The sequence below is a fragment of the Oncorhynchus clarkii genome, chromosome 10 (genome assembly GCF_045791955.1).
Source record: "Oncorhynchus clarkii lewisi isolate Uvic-CL-2024 chromosome 10, UVic_Ocla_1.0, whole genome shotgun sequence".
Taxonomy (NCBI): domain Eukaryota; kingdom Metazoa; phylum Chordata; class Actinopteri; order Salmoniformes; family Salmonidae; genus Oncorhynchus; species Oncorhynchus clarkii.
In genome coordinates this window covers 15384091-15403773 of record NC_092156.1, presented here as the reverse complement: position 1 = coordinate 15403773, position 19683 = coordinate 15384091, and the positions used below count along the sequence as shown (strand labels likewise).

Below are 19683 nucleotides of genomic sequence, written 5' to 3'. Positions count from 1 at the left end.
TAAGTGATATTCGTATCACCGTAGACTACACCACTGTTGTCATCCTTACCTCCAAGCGTTTATTGAAATTGGATAATCTTTGGCTGCCGACAGCAGTCACACCATTGGAAGACATAGCTTGGACTGTAGCCTACAAAAGCCTATTCTTGCTCCTTTCCCGTGATCCATCAAACACATTTGGTGTGTCATTATAGTGGTCTCTGACTTGTGGTCAGACTCGCTCAGGTGTAACAAACTTAAACTTGCGCCTTTTTTCGATTCTGCTTTGAATGTCATTGAGAAAACAGAGAAGTGTCAAATATTTTTTATCGCAAACATCCTTTCTGAATTTCAAAGTCATCCTCGAAGTAATCATCTAGTTTTTCAAAAGTATCTGTAATCTGATTACAATATTTTTGCTGGTAACAGATTACAGTTACTGTTTTTTTGTAATCCCTTACATCAAATCAAATGTTATTGGTCACATACACATGGTTAGCAGATGTTAATTCGAGTGTAGCGAAATGCTTGTGCTTCTAGTTCCAACAGTGCAATAATATCTAACAAGTAATCTAACAATTCCCAACAACTACCTAATACACACAAATCTAAAGGGATGAATGAAAATATGAACATATAAGTATATGGATGGGCGATGGCCGAGCGGCATAGGCAAGGTGCAGTAAATGGTATAAAATACAGTATATACATTTGATATGAGTAATGTAAGAAATATAAACATTATTAAAGTGGCATTATTTAAAGTGGCATTGTTTAAAGTGCCTAGTGATCCATTTATTAAAATGTCCAGAAATTGGGTCTCAATACAGTATATACATGTGATATGAGTAATATAAGTAATATAAGATATGTAGACATTATTAAAGTGGCATTACTTAGATTACATGTAATCCGTTACTCCTCAACTCTGATAAAACATTTTATCCCCCCCCCCACACAAAAAAAAGATTGCACGATTGCCCCTACCACATCCATTGATTGTCAGCTAGAGGTTGCTAAAGATAACTGGTGTTTGTAGCGGCTGGTTAAAGAAAACGGAAGCATGGATGATAGTTTCTCTTGGCCCATAGACTACTTTCAGGTTGCGGAATCATCGAACATCAAGTTGTCAAATCCTGAGCTTCCCTTTTAGTTTCTGTTATCTTGCTAACGAAGTGGTGCTCTAAGCATCCCAAAAGTCTTAAGTTTTGTAGAGTGCTCCCAGAGAAAAGCTTTTGAGTATTTCCTATTTACATTCAGCTACAACGTAAGAGCAACAATGTGCTTAGAATAAGTAATGTTATGCTACATTCCCCGGACTGTGCAGTGAATAAATTACCACAAGAGGAGAAGTGTGCCTGACTATAATACTTAAACAGTGTCAAAACCCATTTTGTCTTTGAGACGGTAGGCCTTTCCCACTAATGCATTAGTCCCTGTGCACATCTTAGAAAACAAAACATTCATTGGACACGCCAGTGTGATTTATCCAAAGCTGAGCAGAGCTCCCCAAAGTCAGGCAAGGGTAAAACAGGGAGAGCATGTAATTGCTTCTCTAAGTGACATTTCTCTCTTGACACACCGAATCTAGAACTGATTATTTACCCACCACCTCTTAAAGAAGACTTTCGTTTGGCTCTGCATTCAAGTAGGCTCAAATGACTTCTACAAGGAGTAATACTGTTATAGCATATAGTCTGCCATAGTACCACATGTGAGATTTATGACGAACAAAGACAATGTGGGTGTGGAACAAATGGTCAAGGAATAGATAGATAACATTTTTGAAAACGAACCCTTTCAGCCTATCCATTACAATGCAATCCAAGTCAGAAGTTTACATACAAGCGTTAACGTTAATCCAAACGACTAACATGACGAACAAAGACAATGTGAAACTACTTTAAGAATGTAAAATGTCAGAATAATAGTAGAGAGAATCATTTATTTCAGCTTTTATTTCTTTCATCATATTCCCCAAACATAACAATGGTCATTATGGCAAACATAACAATGGTCATTATGGCCAAACAGTTATATTTTTGTTTCATCAGACCAGAGGACATTTCTCCAAAATATACGATCTTTGTCCCCATGTGCAATTGTAGTCTGGCTTTTTATGGCGGTTTTGGAGCCGTGGCTCCTTCCTTACTGAGTGGCCTTTCAGATTATGTCGATACAGGACTCGTTTTGCTGTGGATACAGATACTTTTGTACCTGTTTCCTCCAGCATCTTCACAGGGTCCTTTGCTGTTATTCTGGGATTGATTTGCAATTTTCGCACCAACGTATGTTCATCTCTAGGAGACAGAACGCGTCTCCTTCCTGAGCGGTATGACGGCTGAGTGGTCCCACAGTGTTTATACTTGCGTACTATTGTTTGTACAGATGAACGTGGTATCTTCAGGCATTTGGAAATTTCTCCCAAGGATGAACCAGACTTGTGGAGGTCTACAATTTATTTTCTGAGGTCTTGGCTGATTTCTTTTGATTTCCAGTGATGTCAAGTGATGTCAAGCAAAGAGGCACTGAGTTTGAAGGGTGGCATTGAAATACATCCACAGGTACACCTACAATTGACTCAAATGATGTCAATTAGCCTATCAGAAGCTTCTAAAGCCATGACATCATTTTCTGGAATTTTCCAAGCTGTTTAAAGGTACAGTCAACTTAGTGTATGTAAACTTCTGACCCACTGGAATTGTGATACAGTGAATTATAAGTGAAATAATCTGTCTGTAAACAATTGTTGGAAAAATTACTTGTGTAGTAGTCCTAACCGACTTGCCAAAACTATATTGCCAAAACTATAGTTTGTTAAAAACTTGTTACGGAGGTGGTCCCTGCACAGGGACAGCTCAGCGGAAATTTCAGAGCGCCACCTATAGTACTCGAGTATAGTACTCGATAAATCTCAAACTTTCATAAAAATACACATGCAAGGTACTGAATTTAAGCTACACTCGTTGTGAATCTAGCCACCAAGTCAGATTTGTAAAATGCTTTTCGGCGAAAGCATGAGAAGCTATTATCTGATAGCATGCACCCCCCCCAAAATACCAGCACGACACGTAAACAACAGATTTTGCGGTAGCCGGCGCTACCCAAAACGCATAAATAAAATATAAAACATTCATTACCTTGGACGAGCTTCTTTGTTGGCACTCCTATATGTCCCATAAACATCACAATTGGGTATTTTTCCCAATTAAATCCGTCATTGTATACCCAAAATGTCATTTGCTGAAGGCCAGTCTGATGCTGCAAAAAGCCCATTTACAAGACGCAACGTCACTTTGTAAAATTACAAAAGTCGCCTATAAACTTTTACAAATCACTTCAAACGACTTTTCTAAACCAACTTTAGGTATTAATAAACGTTAATGATGTATCAAATTGATCACGGGGCGATCTGTATTCGATAGCAGCAAGTCTGGAAATCATCGTCCATTTTTTCAGTTTCACAACATACTGTGGTGCGCCTCAAGAAAGGAGGGGTCTATTCGTGTTGTAACCAAGGATAAATGAGTCAGAAATTGACAGCAATGGCGACATCGTGTGGAAGCTGGAGGCGTTTACAGGGGATTCGCATATATTAAACAATACATTGAATGGCGGACAAATATTTTTTTTGTGTTTTTGGTAAACAGTTTTACCAGGGATTTTTACTCCTAAACACGTTCTGTTATAGCCACAGACCCGATTTAACCAGTTTTAGAGACTTCAGAGTGTTTTCTATACACACATACTTATCATATGCATATACTATATTCCTGGCATGAGTAGCAGGACTTTGAAATGTTGCACGATTTTTTACAAAAAGCTGCGAAAATTCGCATCATCCATTACAGGTTAACAAGAAATTTGTGGAGTGTTTGAAAAACGAGTTTAAATGACTCCAACCTAAGTGTATGTAAACTTCCGACTTCAACTGTATACAGTGCCTTCAGAAAGTATTCCCACCCCTTGACTTGTTACACAGTTTTTTGTGTTACAGCCGGAATTTAAAATTGATTAAATTGAGACATTTTGACACTGGCCTACACACAATACCTCATAAGGTCAAAGTGGAATAATGTTTTTCAAAATGTTTACAAATGAATTCAATTTGAGTATTCAACCCCTTTGTTATGGCAAGCTTAAATAAGTTCAGGAGTAAATAACATGATTTTTTATACAATTATCTGTAAGTTCCCGCAGTTGAACAGCGAACTTTAAACACAGATTCAACAACAAAGACCAGGGAGGTTTTCCAATGCCTCGCAAAGAAAAGTTAGTATTGGTAGATGGGTAAAAAAAAGCAGACATTGAATATCCCTTTGAGCATGATGAAGATATTAATTACACTTTGGATGGTGTATCAACATACCCAGTCACTACAAATATACAGGTGTCCTTCCTAACTCAGTTGCCGGAGAGGAAGGAAACCGCTCAGAGATTTCACCATGAGGCGAATGGTGACTTTAAAAGAGTTACAGAGTTTAATGCTGTGATACAACAACATTGTAGTTACTCCACAATATTAACATGGCAGAGTGAGAGTGGAAAAAAAGGACCCTGTACAGAATAAAAACATTCAAAAACATGCATCCTGTCTGCAACAAAGCACTAAAGCAATACTGCAAAAAAATGTGGCAAAGCAATTAACTTTTTGTCCTGAATGCAATGTGTAACGTTTGGGGAAAATCCAATACACCACATTACTGACTAACACTCCATAATTTCAAGCATAGTGGTGACTGTATCATGTTATGAGTATGCTTGTAATCATTAAGGACTGGGGAGTTTTTTAGGATAAAAAAGTAAACGAAAGAACAGTCAACATCCTAGATGAAAACCTGGTTCAGTCTTTCCACCAGACACTGGGAGATGAATTCACCATTCAGCAGGACAATAACCTAAAACACAAGGTCAAATCTACACTGGCGTTGCTTACCAAGAAGGCAGTGAACGTTCCTGAATGGCCGAGTTACCGTTTTGAATTTAATCTGCTTGAAAATCTATGGCAAGACTTGAAAATGGTTGTCTAGCAATGTTCAACAATCAATTTGAAAGAGCTTGAACATTTTGAAAATAATAATGGTCAAAACTCTTAGAGACTTACCCAGGAAGACTCACAGCTGTAATCGCTGCCAAGGCTGATTCTAACATGCATTGACTCAGGGGTGTGAATACTTATGTAAATGAGATATTTCTGTATTAATTTGCTACAATTTCTAAAAAAATGTTTTCACTTTGTCATTATGAGGTAAAAAAATATATTTAATCCATTTTGAATTCAGGCTGTAACACAATGAAATGTGGAATATATCAAGGGGTATGAATACTTTCTGAAGGCACTTAGATCAAATGATGGGTGAGAGTCCACGAGCCATCCATAGGCTCCCGAGTCGCGAAGCGGTCTAAGGCACTGGATCTCAGTGCTAGAGGTGTCACTACAGACCCTGGTTCATTCCCGGGCTGTGTCACAACTGGCCGTGATCGGGGGTCCCAAAGGGTGGCGCACAATTGGCCCAGCATCGTCCGGGGTAGGCCGTCATCGTCCGGGGTAGGCCGTCATCGTCCGGGGTAGGCCGTCATCGTCCGGGGTAGGCCGTCATCGTCAGGGGTAGGCCGTCATCGTCCGGGGTAGGCCGTCATCGTCCGGGGTAGGCCGTCATCGTCCGGGGTAGGCCGTCATCGTCCGGGGTAGGCCGTCATCGTCCGGGGTAGGACGTCATCGTCCGGGGTAGGCCGTCATCGTCAGGGGTAGGCCATCATTGTAAAATAAGAATTTGTTCTTAACTGACTTGCGTAGTTAAATAAAGGTTAAATAAAAAATAAAAGTTCAAATTCATTCTGACAGCAAAATGCTCTTGTATAATTGCTATCTCAATGTCTTGAGTGAAGTGTTCATTTGTAAAGGGCTCAATCCATAGCACTCACCTTAACCGGCCATCCTCTGCTGCCGCGCCACCAGGGATAATCTTGGTGATGAAGATCCCTGGGTCATCACCGATATGGGGGTTATCTGTTCCTCCAGCGATGCTGAAACCCAACCCTGAGTTCCCCTATAGAGCATGAAGAACAATTAATAAAACATCTACCAGTACTTTTACACTTCTATTCCTTTATAATGTTAAACTGTATCCTAGCCTAAATTACATACAACATAAAAATAAAATTTCTGTTTTGCTGGTATTCTTCAATCTGCTGCCACGTGAACAGCAACAGCAGAGAAGTTTAGCCTCATGCTTGTGTATCAGGAAGTCAGCCTGACACTGCTGTTTACATTGTGCATCACTGACTCTACCTTTAAAATCATTTGACAATTTAGCAATTCTCTTGTAGGTGCATGTTTTCCCAGAATTCCACATTCTGTCTAATTTGCATTATGCACGCCCCCAACTTACTGAAAACTAATACGAACAAACAATTTCTAGTACTAGAAATATGTCCGAAAACATACTTTTATAGCAACAAATAATCATTCCTAAATAAACGATTTGAAAGTGAAATAAACATATAACACAAGTCAATATTTCATTTTTAGTTTGAAAAAAGTAAATTGACAAAAACTGTTTTACTTAATTTTCGGGTTCACAGGATTCACTTTTTATTTTCGATTTGTATGACTTCATAACAAGTAAACACAATACAGAGGCTGAGGCAGAAAATGCATCATTCTCGAATGCCAACAACCCAGCTCCATCGGTTTTATGAGCCAAATCCCCCTCGACACTTACAAAATGAATGTGGACGCTTTGATTAAATTGCTAACTGATGAGAGTAGGGGCATCTCTTGACTAAATATCCACTGACCCTGCAGGCTGAGCTGCGGGCATGGTGAATACAATGGCCACTGATCTCCCTCAGGGGAAGCTTCCCTCTCCATAAATACAAACAGAACTCAATCAGGCTGAGATGAGATGGAAGTGATGATAGCTAGCTCACTCAAGTGCACTCATAATCACAGCCCATTGGCTAGCTAGGGCAATGGGAGTGGAGAGCATAGATACAGGGTCCTGTGGCGTGAAGCCTGAATAGCACAGACATAGCATTAGCATTAGCCCCAAAGCCACTGTTTATGTCTGCTTTTGCCCCTGAGGGTGAGCTGTGCAGTTTGCACCAAAGGCTCAAGGCTCCGCTTTTGGATGACTTTTCCCTTCCTTTGACTGATCTGACCTTTCCCTATTGTAATGCATTGTTTAGGGTCATGAGGATTCTTTTCCAGTAGTCAAAATGTCTTTGACAGCCAAGCTAATCCTCTTATCACCATTGAGCCTTGAGGATGCTCTCCCTGGCTGTTCTCATGCAAATGCTATGTCCCAATTAAGAGCTGGCCTGCTCAAAACACCCACAGGACTTTGAAGTTTGTGTTATTGAGCTTGTCTGGCTGAGATCAATTTGCTTCAGTGGAAAGTAAAACAGGTTTCTGTTTTAGTTTGGATAACGGAATAACAAATTATGACGGCATTCCCATTTTAATTTTAAATTGGTGCATGAAGCTGGAAACCCTTTCTTGAGCCTGGGGTTACTGTGTCTTTGGCAGTTTTTGAATTCATCTAGCTTCTCCAACAGCTTCAAAATTGTGTCAGATAGCTTCTTTTTGTTGTTTGTTTATCTGTGGGGTCAAGACGTTTTGAAACATATGTGGCAGAGGTAGTTTGGTGACTAACAGTGACTTTAAACACACTCACCTACAGTTTACCTACAGTACAGTATGCAGCAGCTGCCTCTTAACTTGGCCTATTAACGTATCCTGCCTGTCGCATTTAACGACTACGCTAGACTATGATGCCCTTTATGGGAAATGACTGTGATGAGCATACCTTGTTCAATTTCAATGACTGTGATGAGCATACCTCGTTCAATTTCAATGACTGTGATGAGCATACCTCGTTCAATTTCAATGACTGTGATGAGCATACCTCGTTCAATTTCAATGACTGTGATGAGCATACCTCGTTCAATTTCAATGACTGTGATGAGCATACCTCGTTCAATTTCAATGACTGTGATGAGCATACCTTGTTCAATTTCAATGACTGTGATGAGCATACCTCGTTCAATTTCAATGACTGTGATGAGCATACCTCGTTCAATTTCAATGACTGTGATGAGCATACCTCATTCAATTTCAATGACTGTGATGAGCATACCTCGTTCAATTTCAATGACTGTGATGAGCATACCTCGTTCAATTTCAATGACTGTGATGAGCATACCTCGTTCAATTTCAATGACTGTGATGAGCATACCTCGTTCAATTTCAATGACTGTGATGAGCATACCTCGTTCAATTTCAATGACTGTGATGAGCATACCTCATTCAATTTCAATGACTGTGATGAGCATACCTCGTTCAATTTCAATGACTGAGATGAGCATACCTCGGTCAATTTCAATGACTGTGATGAGCATACCTCGTTCAATTTCAATGACTGTGATGAGCATACCTTGTTCAATTTCAATGACTGTGAAGAGCATACCTTGTTCAATTTCAGTGACTGAGATGAGCGTCCCTCATTCCATTTCAATGACTGTGATGAGTGTCCCTCATTAAATTTCAATGACTGTGATGAGCGTCCCTCATTCAATTTCAATAACTGAGATGAGCATCCCTCATTCAATTTCAATGACTGAGATGAGCATACCTCGTTCAATTTCAATGACTGAGATGAGCATCCCTCATTCAATTTCAATGACTGAGATGAGCATCCCTCGTTCAATTTCAATGACTGAGATGAGCATCCCTCGTTCAATTTCAATGACTGAGATGAGCATCCCTCATTCAATTTCAATGACTGAGATGAGCATACCTCGTTCAATTTCAATGACTGAGATGAGCATCCCTCATTCAATTTCAATGACTGAGATGAGCATCCCTCGTTCAATTTCAATGACTGAGATGAGCATCCCTCGTTCAATTTCAATGACTGAGATGAGCATCCCTCATTCAATTTCAATGACTGAGATGACCGTCCCTCATTCAATTTCAATGACTGAGATGAGCGTCCCTCATTCAATTTCAATGACTGAGATGACCGTCCCTCATTCAATTTCAATGACTGAGATGAGCGTCCCTCATTCAATTTCAATGACTGCAGTCCTCGCTGGGTTCTTTTAAATAGAGTCCTTTCAGACTGTGTGCATCAACTCACCCGCTCTAGTGTGATTTCTTCAAACTCATATTCAATTTCTGTCCCGTTGACCTGTGGGAAAACAATAGTGGATTCGATGAATTATACCCAGTGCATAACTTTGTTTCCTGTAAGTTTACAGAGGGGTAAGCACAGTCATAATAGTCTTCTATTAGTGTCTTCCATTCCTTTCTAATCTCTCTCAACATCCATAACAAAACGTACGTCCATCGGAAAACATTGGCCATGAGGGTTATGAGGAACAATTCTTCCTGTGTGCTGGTTTTTGCGTCTCAGATTATTTGATGACATCCATAACACAAGACACGATGACACACATAACACAAGACACGATGACACACATAACACAAGACATGATGACACACATAACACAAGACACGATGACACACATAACACAAGACACGATGACACACATAACACAAGACACGATGACACCCATAACACAAGACACGATGACACACATAACACAAGACACGATGACACCCATAACACAAGACACGATGACACCCATAACACAAGACATGATGACACACATAACACAAGACACGATGACACACATAACACAAGACTTGATGACAATCATAACACAAGACACGATGACACACATAACACAAGACACGATGACACCCATAACACAAGACACGATGACACCCATAACACAAGACACGATGACACCCATAACACAAGACACGATGACACCCATAACACAAGACACGATGACACACATAACACAAGACACGATGACACCCATAACACAAGACACGATGACACCCATAACACAAGACACGATGACACCCATAACACAAGACACGATGACACCCATAACACAAGACACGATGACACACATAACACAAGACACGATGACACCCATAACACAAGACATGATGACATTTTTGCGGGGACAATTCAAGTGTTAGGTTGAGCCTGAAGGTACTTGCTTTCTTCAGCAGTATAAATACATAAAAACAACATATAACAATTAGCATAATACATGATGACACCCATAACACAAGGCATTATGACACCCATAACAGAAGACATGATGGCACCCATAATACAAGACATGATAACAACCATGACACAAGACACGATGACACCCATAACACAAGACACGATGACACCCATAACACAAGACATGATGACATCCATAATACAAGACATGATGACATCCATAATACAAGACATGATGACACCCATAACACAAGACACGATGACACCCATACAAGACATGATGACACCCATAACACAAGACATGATGACATCCATAATACAAGACATGATGACACCCATAACACAAGACATGATGACATCCATAACACAAGACATGATGACATCCATAATACAAGACATGATGACACCCATAATACAAGACATGATGACACCCATAACACAAGACATGATGACATCCATAATACAAGACATGATGACATCCATAACACAAGACATGATGACACCCATAATACAAGACATGATGACACCCATAACACAAGACATGATGACATCCATAACACAAGACATGATGACACCCATAATACAAGACATGATGACACACATAACACAAGACATGATGACATCCATAATACAAGACATGATGACACCCATAACACAAGACATGATGACATCCATAATACAAGACATGATGACACCCATAACACAAGACATGATGACATCCATAACACAAGACATGATGACATCCATAATACAAGACATGATGACACCCATAATACAAGACATGATGACACCCATAACACAAGACATGATGACATCCATAATACAAGACATGATGACACCCATAACACAAGACATGATGACATCCATAATACAAGACATGATGACATCCATAACACAAGACACGATGACACCCATAATACAAGACATGATGACACCCATAACACAAGACATGATGACATCCATAACACAAGACACGATGACACCCATAACACAAGACACGATGACACCCATAATACAAGACATGATGCCACGGATAGTACATGATACTACTTGACTTGGTTTGATTGGTTTCTAGACCAGAGGTCAAACTAATCCCTTCTAGTTTTAGAAAATAGAGGAAGTCCAAGCATTTGCTCAAAGTCCAAGCCACAAGCCACAACAACATCAACCGTCCCCCTACTCCGATCCAGTGGCACTACTTTGGATTTAATTGCCTCCCACCTGCAGCTGATGCAGTCTGGGACCTGAAAATCCATATCTATTTACCTGCTGTTTCAACAAGGCTCACTTTCCAAAGCGGTTTGGGCATTGGTCCAGAGCTCTCCTCCTTCCATCACTGCCCTTATTCAGTGCCAATATCAGAAACCCACTGAGACCGAAGTCCCATCAGGTCAATTGCAATGTACCTAAGTTGATGTTCAAACCGAGACTATTACTACAGCAGCATTAACACCACCCAAAATGTTTAACTCTATATGACAGAAATCCGTCACAGTGATGGAAACTTTAACCTATGCGTAATAGTCAAATAGGATTATTGTCTCTATAGTTGAGAGCTTGAAGCCATTACTCTGTGAGGGCAGCTATGACTGAAAGGTGGTAATATTACACTGGAGCGTCACTGTTCACACACCATGTGCGCACACACACACACACACACACACACACACACACACACACACACACACACACACACACACACACACACACACACACACACACACACACACACACACACACACACACACACTCACTCACTCACTCTTCCTGATGAGGCTCACCACCTAATAGCAATGAGGGACAACATCAGCTATACTGTGTACCATTCTGTTTTTCTATGGTTTGAAATTCAATTAAAAGTGAACAACCACAGTCTTCAAACAGCCACATGATGTATTGCCTCATTTCTACAGAGGCCACAGCATAAATTAAATTAACTCCAATTTGGTCCTGTCACCCTCTATGATCTCTCCTCTTTCCCTCATATTAATTGTGGAGGCCTGCTGTGTCGGGTGTTGATGGCACAGTGTGGGACAATCTGGGATTTGTACATTCATTTTTGGACTTTTAAATTAATTATATACACTAAGTGTACAAAACATATCTTTCCATGACAGACTGACCAGGTGAATCCAGGTGAAAGCTATTATCCCTTATTGATTTCACTTGATAAATCCACTTCAATCAGTGTAGATGAAGGGGAGGAGACAGGTTAATGAAGGATTTTTAAGCTTTGAGACAATTAAGACATGGATGGTGTATGTATGCCATTCAGAGGGGGAATGGGCAAGACAAAAGATTGAAGTGCTTCTGAAAAGGGTATGGTAGTAGGTGCCAGGCGCACCGGTTTGAGTGTGTTAAGAACTGCAACGCTGCAGAGATTTTCACGCTCAACCGTTTCCCTTGTGTATCATGCATGGTCCATCACCCAAAGGACATCCAACCAACTTGACACAACTGTGGAAAAAATTTGACTCAACATGGGCCAGCATACCTGTGGAGTTCAATTACTGTTTATTAAAACAGTGGTTTATCAAAACAGTCATTTTGGTAAACTATAATAGTTTGTAACGATTGTCGTCGGGAGAAGGAGAAGAGGACCAAAGTGCAGCGTGGTACGTATTCATAATAATTTTAATAAAGATGAATACTGAACAAAAACAACAAACCGACAAACGAACAGTTCTGTAAGGTGCAATAAAAACACTAAACAGAAAATAAATACCCACAACCCATAGTGGGAAAACAGGCTGCCTAAGTATGGTTCTCAATCAGAGACAACGACAGACAGCTGTCCCTGATTGAGAACCATACCCGGCCAAAAACAAAGAAAAACAAAAACATAGAAAAAAGAACATAGAACGCCCACCCTAGTCACACCCTGGCCTAACCAAAATAGAGAATAAAAAGCCTCTCTATGGCCAGGGCGTGACGTTGTTTGAACTGCAGATTGACCTTTAAATAATTAATTTTCCTAAAGCAGCTAACACAAAGGACAACAGGGAATGCCTTCTCTCCTTCATCTGCACGGATCTGAAAACACAGGAGCATTGAGAGGATGCTGGTGTTATGTACCAAGAACTCGCTTTTGTTTTAGTCATTTTACCTCAGTGCAGATGAAGGAGAGGAGAGGGGGATAGTTTCACAAAATGTTAACCTCATTCGAATTGTTTTCTTACCCCAAAAGGAGTTATGAGACTTATTCAAATTTTATAAGCAATTGTTAGATTAACTTTCATTGAAAATGTGAGGCGAGACAAATAAGAGCCTGCTCTACTTCCATTGTTAAAGTTGGTGTGAATGCAGTTCAAATTGAGGATGTGCCCATACTTTCTGCTGAAATGTTTGAAAAAAAGCTATCACTGCATATTGATGAGGAACACACGACTCGGTTTAGTCCTCAGGTGAAAAAAATCATATTATTGAAATATTTTTTATGTAATCTTTCATAGTAGAGGGAGTCATGCAGTTTCATACATGTCTACACACGTACATTCGCATAGACAAGCTGCTAACACAAATTAATTAATTCAATTTAATTGCATCGAGGGCTGTCACATCGAGGGCGGTCTTTTCCTAAAAACATATCAAACAAATAATAGAATAAATGAATTTGTCTGTCAAAGCCATTTCTGACAAAAGGTTCACCCACATATTATTTCATGTGTCATATGGGCAGAACCCTTGTGAGTAGAGAGATACAGTATAACTTCATCAAAAAATGCATACACATTGTATAAAAGATGGCACTGTATCAACAGTCTAGTACATTCATAAGTCAAGAAACACTGTGCTAGCTCTCCCAGCTGGTGTTCAGTCTTTGTTTTAGTAATGAGACCTTTGTCTGAGTTGTGGCTTGTGCTGAGACTGAGGCTGTCCTAATATGGACACCGTATACTGGTAAGCATGAAGCAGACACAAGGTCCCACTGATTCTTCAAAACTCAGGACATCAGAACATGAAACTCAGGACAACAGAACATGAAACTCAGGACAACAGAACATGAAACTGAGGACAACAGAACATGAAACTCAGGACAACAGAACATGAAACCCAGGACAACAGAACATGAAACTCAGGACAACAGAACATGAAACTCAGGACAACAGAACATGAAACTCAGGACAACAGAACATGAAACTCAGGACAACAGAACATGAAACTGAGGACAAAAGAACACGAAACTCAGGACAACAGAACATGAAACTGAGGACAACAGAACATGAAACTGAGGACAACAGAACATGAAACTCAGGACAACAGAACATGAAACACAGGACAACAGAACATGAAACTGAGGTCAAAAGAACACGAAACTCAGGACAACAGAACATGAAACTGAGGACAACAGAACATGAAACTCAGGACAACAGAACATGAAACTGAGGACAACAGAACATGAAACTCAGGACAACAGAACATGAAACTCAGGACAACAGAACATGAAACTCAGGACAACAGAACATGAAACTGAGGACAACAGAACATGAAACTCAGGACAACAGAACATGAAACTCAGGACAACAGAACATGAAACTGAGGACAACAGAACATGAAACTGTTGTCAAATCAGGACAACAGACCATGAAACTGAGGACAAAAGAACACGAAACTCAGGACAGCAGAACATGAAACTCAGGACAACAGAACATGAAACTCAGGACAACAGAACATGAAACTGAGGACAATAGAACATGAAACTGAGGACAACAGAACATGAAACTCAGGACAACAGAACATGAAACTGAGGACAACAGAACATGAAACTGTTGTCAAATCAGGACAACAGACCATGAAACTGAGGACAACTGACCATGAAACTCAGGACAACAGACCATGAAAGTCAGAACAACAGAACATAAAACTGAGGACAACTTACCAAGAAACACAGGACAACTGACCATGAAACTCAGGACAACAGACCATGAAAGTCAGGACGACACACCAAGGAATTCCGGACAATAGACCATGAAAGTCAGAATGACAGACCATGAAACTCAGGACGACAGACCATGAAAGTCAAGATGACAGACTAAGGAACTTAAGACAACAGACCATGCAACTAAGGACAACAGACCATGAAAGTCAGGATGACAGACTAAGGAACTTAAGACAACAGACAATGCAACTCAGGACAACAGACCATGAAAGTTAGGACGACAGACCATGAAAGTCAGGATGACAGACCATGAAACTCAGGACGACAGACCAGGAAACTCAGGACAACAGACCATGAAACTCAGAACAACTGGCCATGAAAGTCAGGACAAAAAGCCATGAAACTCAGGACAACTGGCCAAGACATTCCGGACAACACACTATGAAAGTCAGGACGACAGACCATGAAATTAAGGATGACAGACCATGAAATTCAGGACGACAGACCATGACATTCAGGACGACAGACCAGGAAATTCGGGACAACAGACCATGAAAGTCAGGACGACAGAACATGAAAGTCAAGACGACAGACCATGAAAGTCAAGACGGCAAACTGAGTAATTCCGGACAACAGACCATGAAACTCAGGACGACAGACCATGAAACTCAGGACAACAGACCATGAAACTCAGAACAACTGGCCATGAAAGTCAGGACACTATTCCATGAAACTGAGGACAACTGGCCATGAAAGTCAGGACAACAAACCATGAAAGTCAGGACAACAGGCCATGAAAGTCAGGACAACAGGCCATGAAAGTCAGGATGACAGACCATGAAAGTCAGGACAACAGAACATGAAACTGAGGACAACTGGTCATGAAAGTCAGGACAACAGGCCATGAAACTCAGAACAACAGATCAGGAGAGTCAGGACAACAGACCATGAAAGTCAGGATCATAGACCATGAAACTGAGTATAACTGGCCATGAAAGTCAGGACGACAGACCAAGGAATTCCGGACGACAGACCATGAAATTCAGGACGACAGATCATGAAATTCAGGATGACAGATCATGAAAGCCAGGACGACAGACCGAGGAATTCCGGACAATAGACCATGAAAGTCACGACGGCAGACCGAGGAATTCCGGACAATAGACCATGAAAGTCAGGACGACAGACCATGACATTCAGGAGGACAGACCAAGGAACTCAGGACAACAGACCATGCAACTCAGGACAACAGACCATGAAAGTCAGGACGACTGAGCATGAAAGTCATGACGACAGAGCATGAAAATCAGGACGACAGACCAAGGAATTCCGGACAACAGAATATGAAACTCAGGATGACAGACCATGCAACTCAGGACAACAGACCATGAAAGTCAGGACAACAGACCATGAAAGTCAGGACGACAGACCAAGGAATTCGGTACAACAGACCATGCAACTCAGGACAACAGACCGTGAAAGTCAGGACGACAGACCATGAAAGTCAGGACGACAGACCAAGGAATTCCAGACAACAGAATATGAAAGTCAGGACGACAGACCAGGAAATTCAGGACGACAGACCACGAAAGTCAGGACCACAGACCAAGGAACTCAGGACAACAGACCATGAAAGTCAGGATGGCAGAACAAGGAATTCCAGAAAACAGACCATGAAACATAGGACAACAGACCATGAAGCTCAGGATAGACCGTTTCTGAGCAATCATACGCTTTGATCGTGCCCTCTGTTCTAGTGGTAATGATGCAGCTTTCGACACATCTGTGGTGTTAGCATAGGTTTTAATTTGTTTATATGGCGTATCATTCTGGTGTCGTGTTGCTAGCAAACAGGCTAAGGTCTTCCAAATGAAAAAAGGTGCCTTGTGGATGATTTGGCAGCTGAATGAAGTGGGTTCCCCTCCCTTTGCCTATTGTCACCCACCTTGGACGTAACGTAACACATGACAAAGGAAGCAAATGTCTTCATAAAACATCAAAAGTGTACCACATCAGTGCCTACCTTCTGCATCTTTAAAAGACACTGCTTTGGAAAACTCTTTATTATAATACTAAGGTCTGTCAACCTCCTTAGAGTTGAATTGTTTTAAAGGGATAAACTGCAGTTCAAACAACATCAACATCAATTTTGCTAAACAGCTGAGGGATGGGGCTGGAGAAATGTAACCATTCTCAAACTAATTGACGGAGCTATGGTTGACCATGCATCAGGAGGACTGACCATGCATCATATCAACATTATCTACAGTGTTTGTTTACAATTACATTGTTAATAAACAGTGGAGTAAAACAAGCTTATATTTTGGGGTCTGATGGAGTAACACAGTTGAGTTAAGCTCATGAGGCATTTATAAGTTTTAAGCTTCAAGAATCAATGGCTTTACAGTATACATCATTACATTAAAAGTCCAAAAATGGATGTACCAATGCCAAATTGCCCCTTTAAAGAAGCACGGTCTGCAGAGGGAGAAGAGAAGCATGGTCTGCAGAGGGAAAAGGGTAGCACGATCTGCAGAGGGAGAAGGGTAGCACGATCTGCAGAGGGAGAAGGGAAGCACGGTCTGCAGAGGGAGAAGGGAAGCACGGTCTGCAGAGGGAGAAGAGAAGCATGGTCTGCAGAGGGAAAAGGGTAGCACGATCTGCAGAGGGAGAAGGGAAGCACGGTCTGCAGAGGGAGAAGGGAAGCACGGTCTGCAGAGGGAGAAGGGAAGCACGGTCTGCAGAGGGAAAAGGGAAGACGGTCTGCAGAGGGAGAAGGGAAGCACGGTCTGCAGCACGGTCTGCAGAGGGAGAAGGGAAGACGGTCTGCAGGAAGGGAAGCACGGTCTGCAGAGGGAGAAGGGAAGCACGGTCTGCAGAGGGAGAAGGGAAGCACGGTCTGCAGAGGGAGAAGGGAAGCACGGTCTGCAGGGAAGCACGGAGCACGGTCTGCAGAGGGAGAAGAGAAGCACGGTCTGCAGAGGGAGAAGGGAAGCACGGTCTGCAGAGGGAGAAGGGAAGCACGGTCTGCAGAGGGAGAAGAGAAGCACGGTCTGCAGAGGGAGAAGGGAAGCACGGTCTGCAGAGGGAGAAGGGAAGCACGGTCTGCAGAGGGAGAAGGGAAGCACGGTCTGCAGAGGGAGAAGAGAAGCACGGTCTGCAGAGGGAGAAGGGAAGCACGGTCTGCAGAGGGAAAAGGGAAGCACGGTCTGCAGAGGGAAATCTAGAGTTAACACCTGGTTTTCCAGGGAAATTCATCACTCTTGTGCTATCCAGGCCCTGCCGCCTACAGGAAATTCAGTGATGCCCGCTCTGCCTCTCCTTACCCTGCACTTCTGACCGGAGAATGCAGGCCACGCAGCTTTGGAGGAAACTTCCTGTGTGATGATGTATGCTTTGCAGTTTCTTCTTATTTAAGTATCCACAAAGGGGAAGAACATTATGTGCTGAGAATCACCTCAGAATACTTCATGTTGGATGTACAATTATATACCATTTGACCTATTTGCATTGAGCATCCTTCAAACATAATTTCTTTCAAATGACCTATATGAGTGTTGATGACTTCAGGGTTTGTGAAATGATACGACTTAGGTCGAGTTAGAGATGGATGGGTAACAATAATATATAGCAATATAACAATAATATATGCCATTATCCTAAGTGACTTACAGTAGAGCATCCATACATTATTTTTGTATTGGTGGCCCCAGCAGGAACCAAACCCATTGCAACTCCATGCTCTATCAACTGAGTGATACAGGACCACCTTGATGCTGTGAGTAATTTTTTTATTTTACCTTTATTTAACTAGGCAAGTCAGTTAAGAACAAATTCTTATTTTCAATGACGGCCAATCGCAGAACTGCCTGTTCAGGGGTAGAACAACAGATTTGTAACTTGCCAGCTCGGGGGTTTGAACTTGCAACCTTCCGGTTACTAGTCCGGTTACTCTAACCACTAACCTGCCACCCTGTGTACTCACTTTAAGTAGTCTTTATTAGCCATATGAGAGGGGAATTATGTTTTGAGGACGGATTTGTCAATGGACACAATGTTATATTCTTGAATATTTATCTGAAACACAACATGGGTAAAACAATCTATTACAGATCTTTCAACTTCTTTGGAACAGTGAAATGCAATTACAAACTGGGTGGTTCGAGCTCTTAATACTGATTGGCTGACAACCGTGGTATATCAGACCATATATCACGGGTATGACAAACATGTATTTTCACTGCTCTTATTACATTGGCAGCCAGTTTATAATAGCAATAAGGCAATTTGGGGGTGTGATATATGGCCAATATTCTTGGGGGTGTGATATCTGGCCAATATACTCCGTGTTGCGCTGTGCTTATGAACAGCCCTTAGCCATGATATATTGGCCATAAACCACCCCCCACCCCCCTCCCGTGCCTTATTGCTTAATAATAACACTGACAAGCTTGTGACCAGTAAATCTGGTCACAAACACAATGTGGACACGGGGGATGGAAGTCATGGCTATATAATTGAGAATGGTGCTCTTCTGGAATCTTCAATATTTTTTGTCTAGAACAGGCAGTGAATGAGCTAAGAGGCAAAGCAGTGAAATAGTAAACAACTTTTGGCAGGTCATTCAGAAACAAAGTGGCATTTCCAAGGATGCTTACTGACATTTATTGGAAACAGTCGAGGGACAAAATGTGATTAGCATCATGAGGAAATAACATGCTTCTTCCAGGC

General features: G+C 41.4%; 1 protein-coding gene across 24 annotated transcripts in view; it reads right to left on the bottom strand.

Annotated features, from left to right (window-relative positions):
* The window catches only part of LOC139418051 (discs, large homolog 2 (Drosophila)), a 290161-nt gene that overhangs the window by 45705 nt on the left and 224773 nt on the right, over positions 1-19683 (bottom strand). For all 24 annotated transcript variants that reach the window (XR_011635267.1, XM_071167181.1, XM_071167182.1 and 21 more), the window contains 2 exons: positions 9123-9173; positions 5905-6029 (listed from right to left, as the gene is read on the bottom strand). Coding sequence is in view for 23 of the 24 variants with exons in the window: in XM_071167181.1 (XP_071023282.1) it covers positions 5905-6029; positions 9123-9173 (176 nt within the window). In the remaining variant the exon portion in view is untranslated. The remainder of the gene's footprint in view (positions 1-5904; positions 6030-9122; positions 9174-19683) is intronic.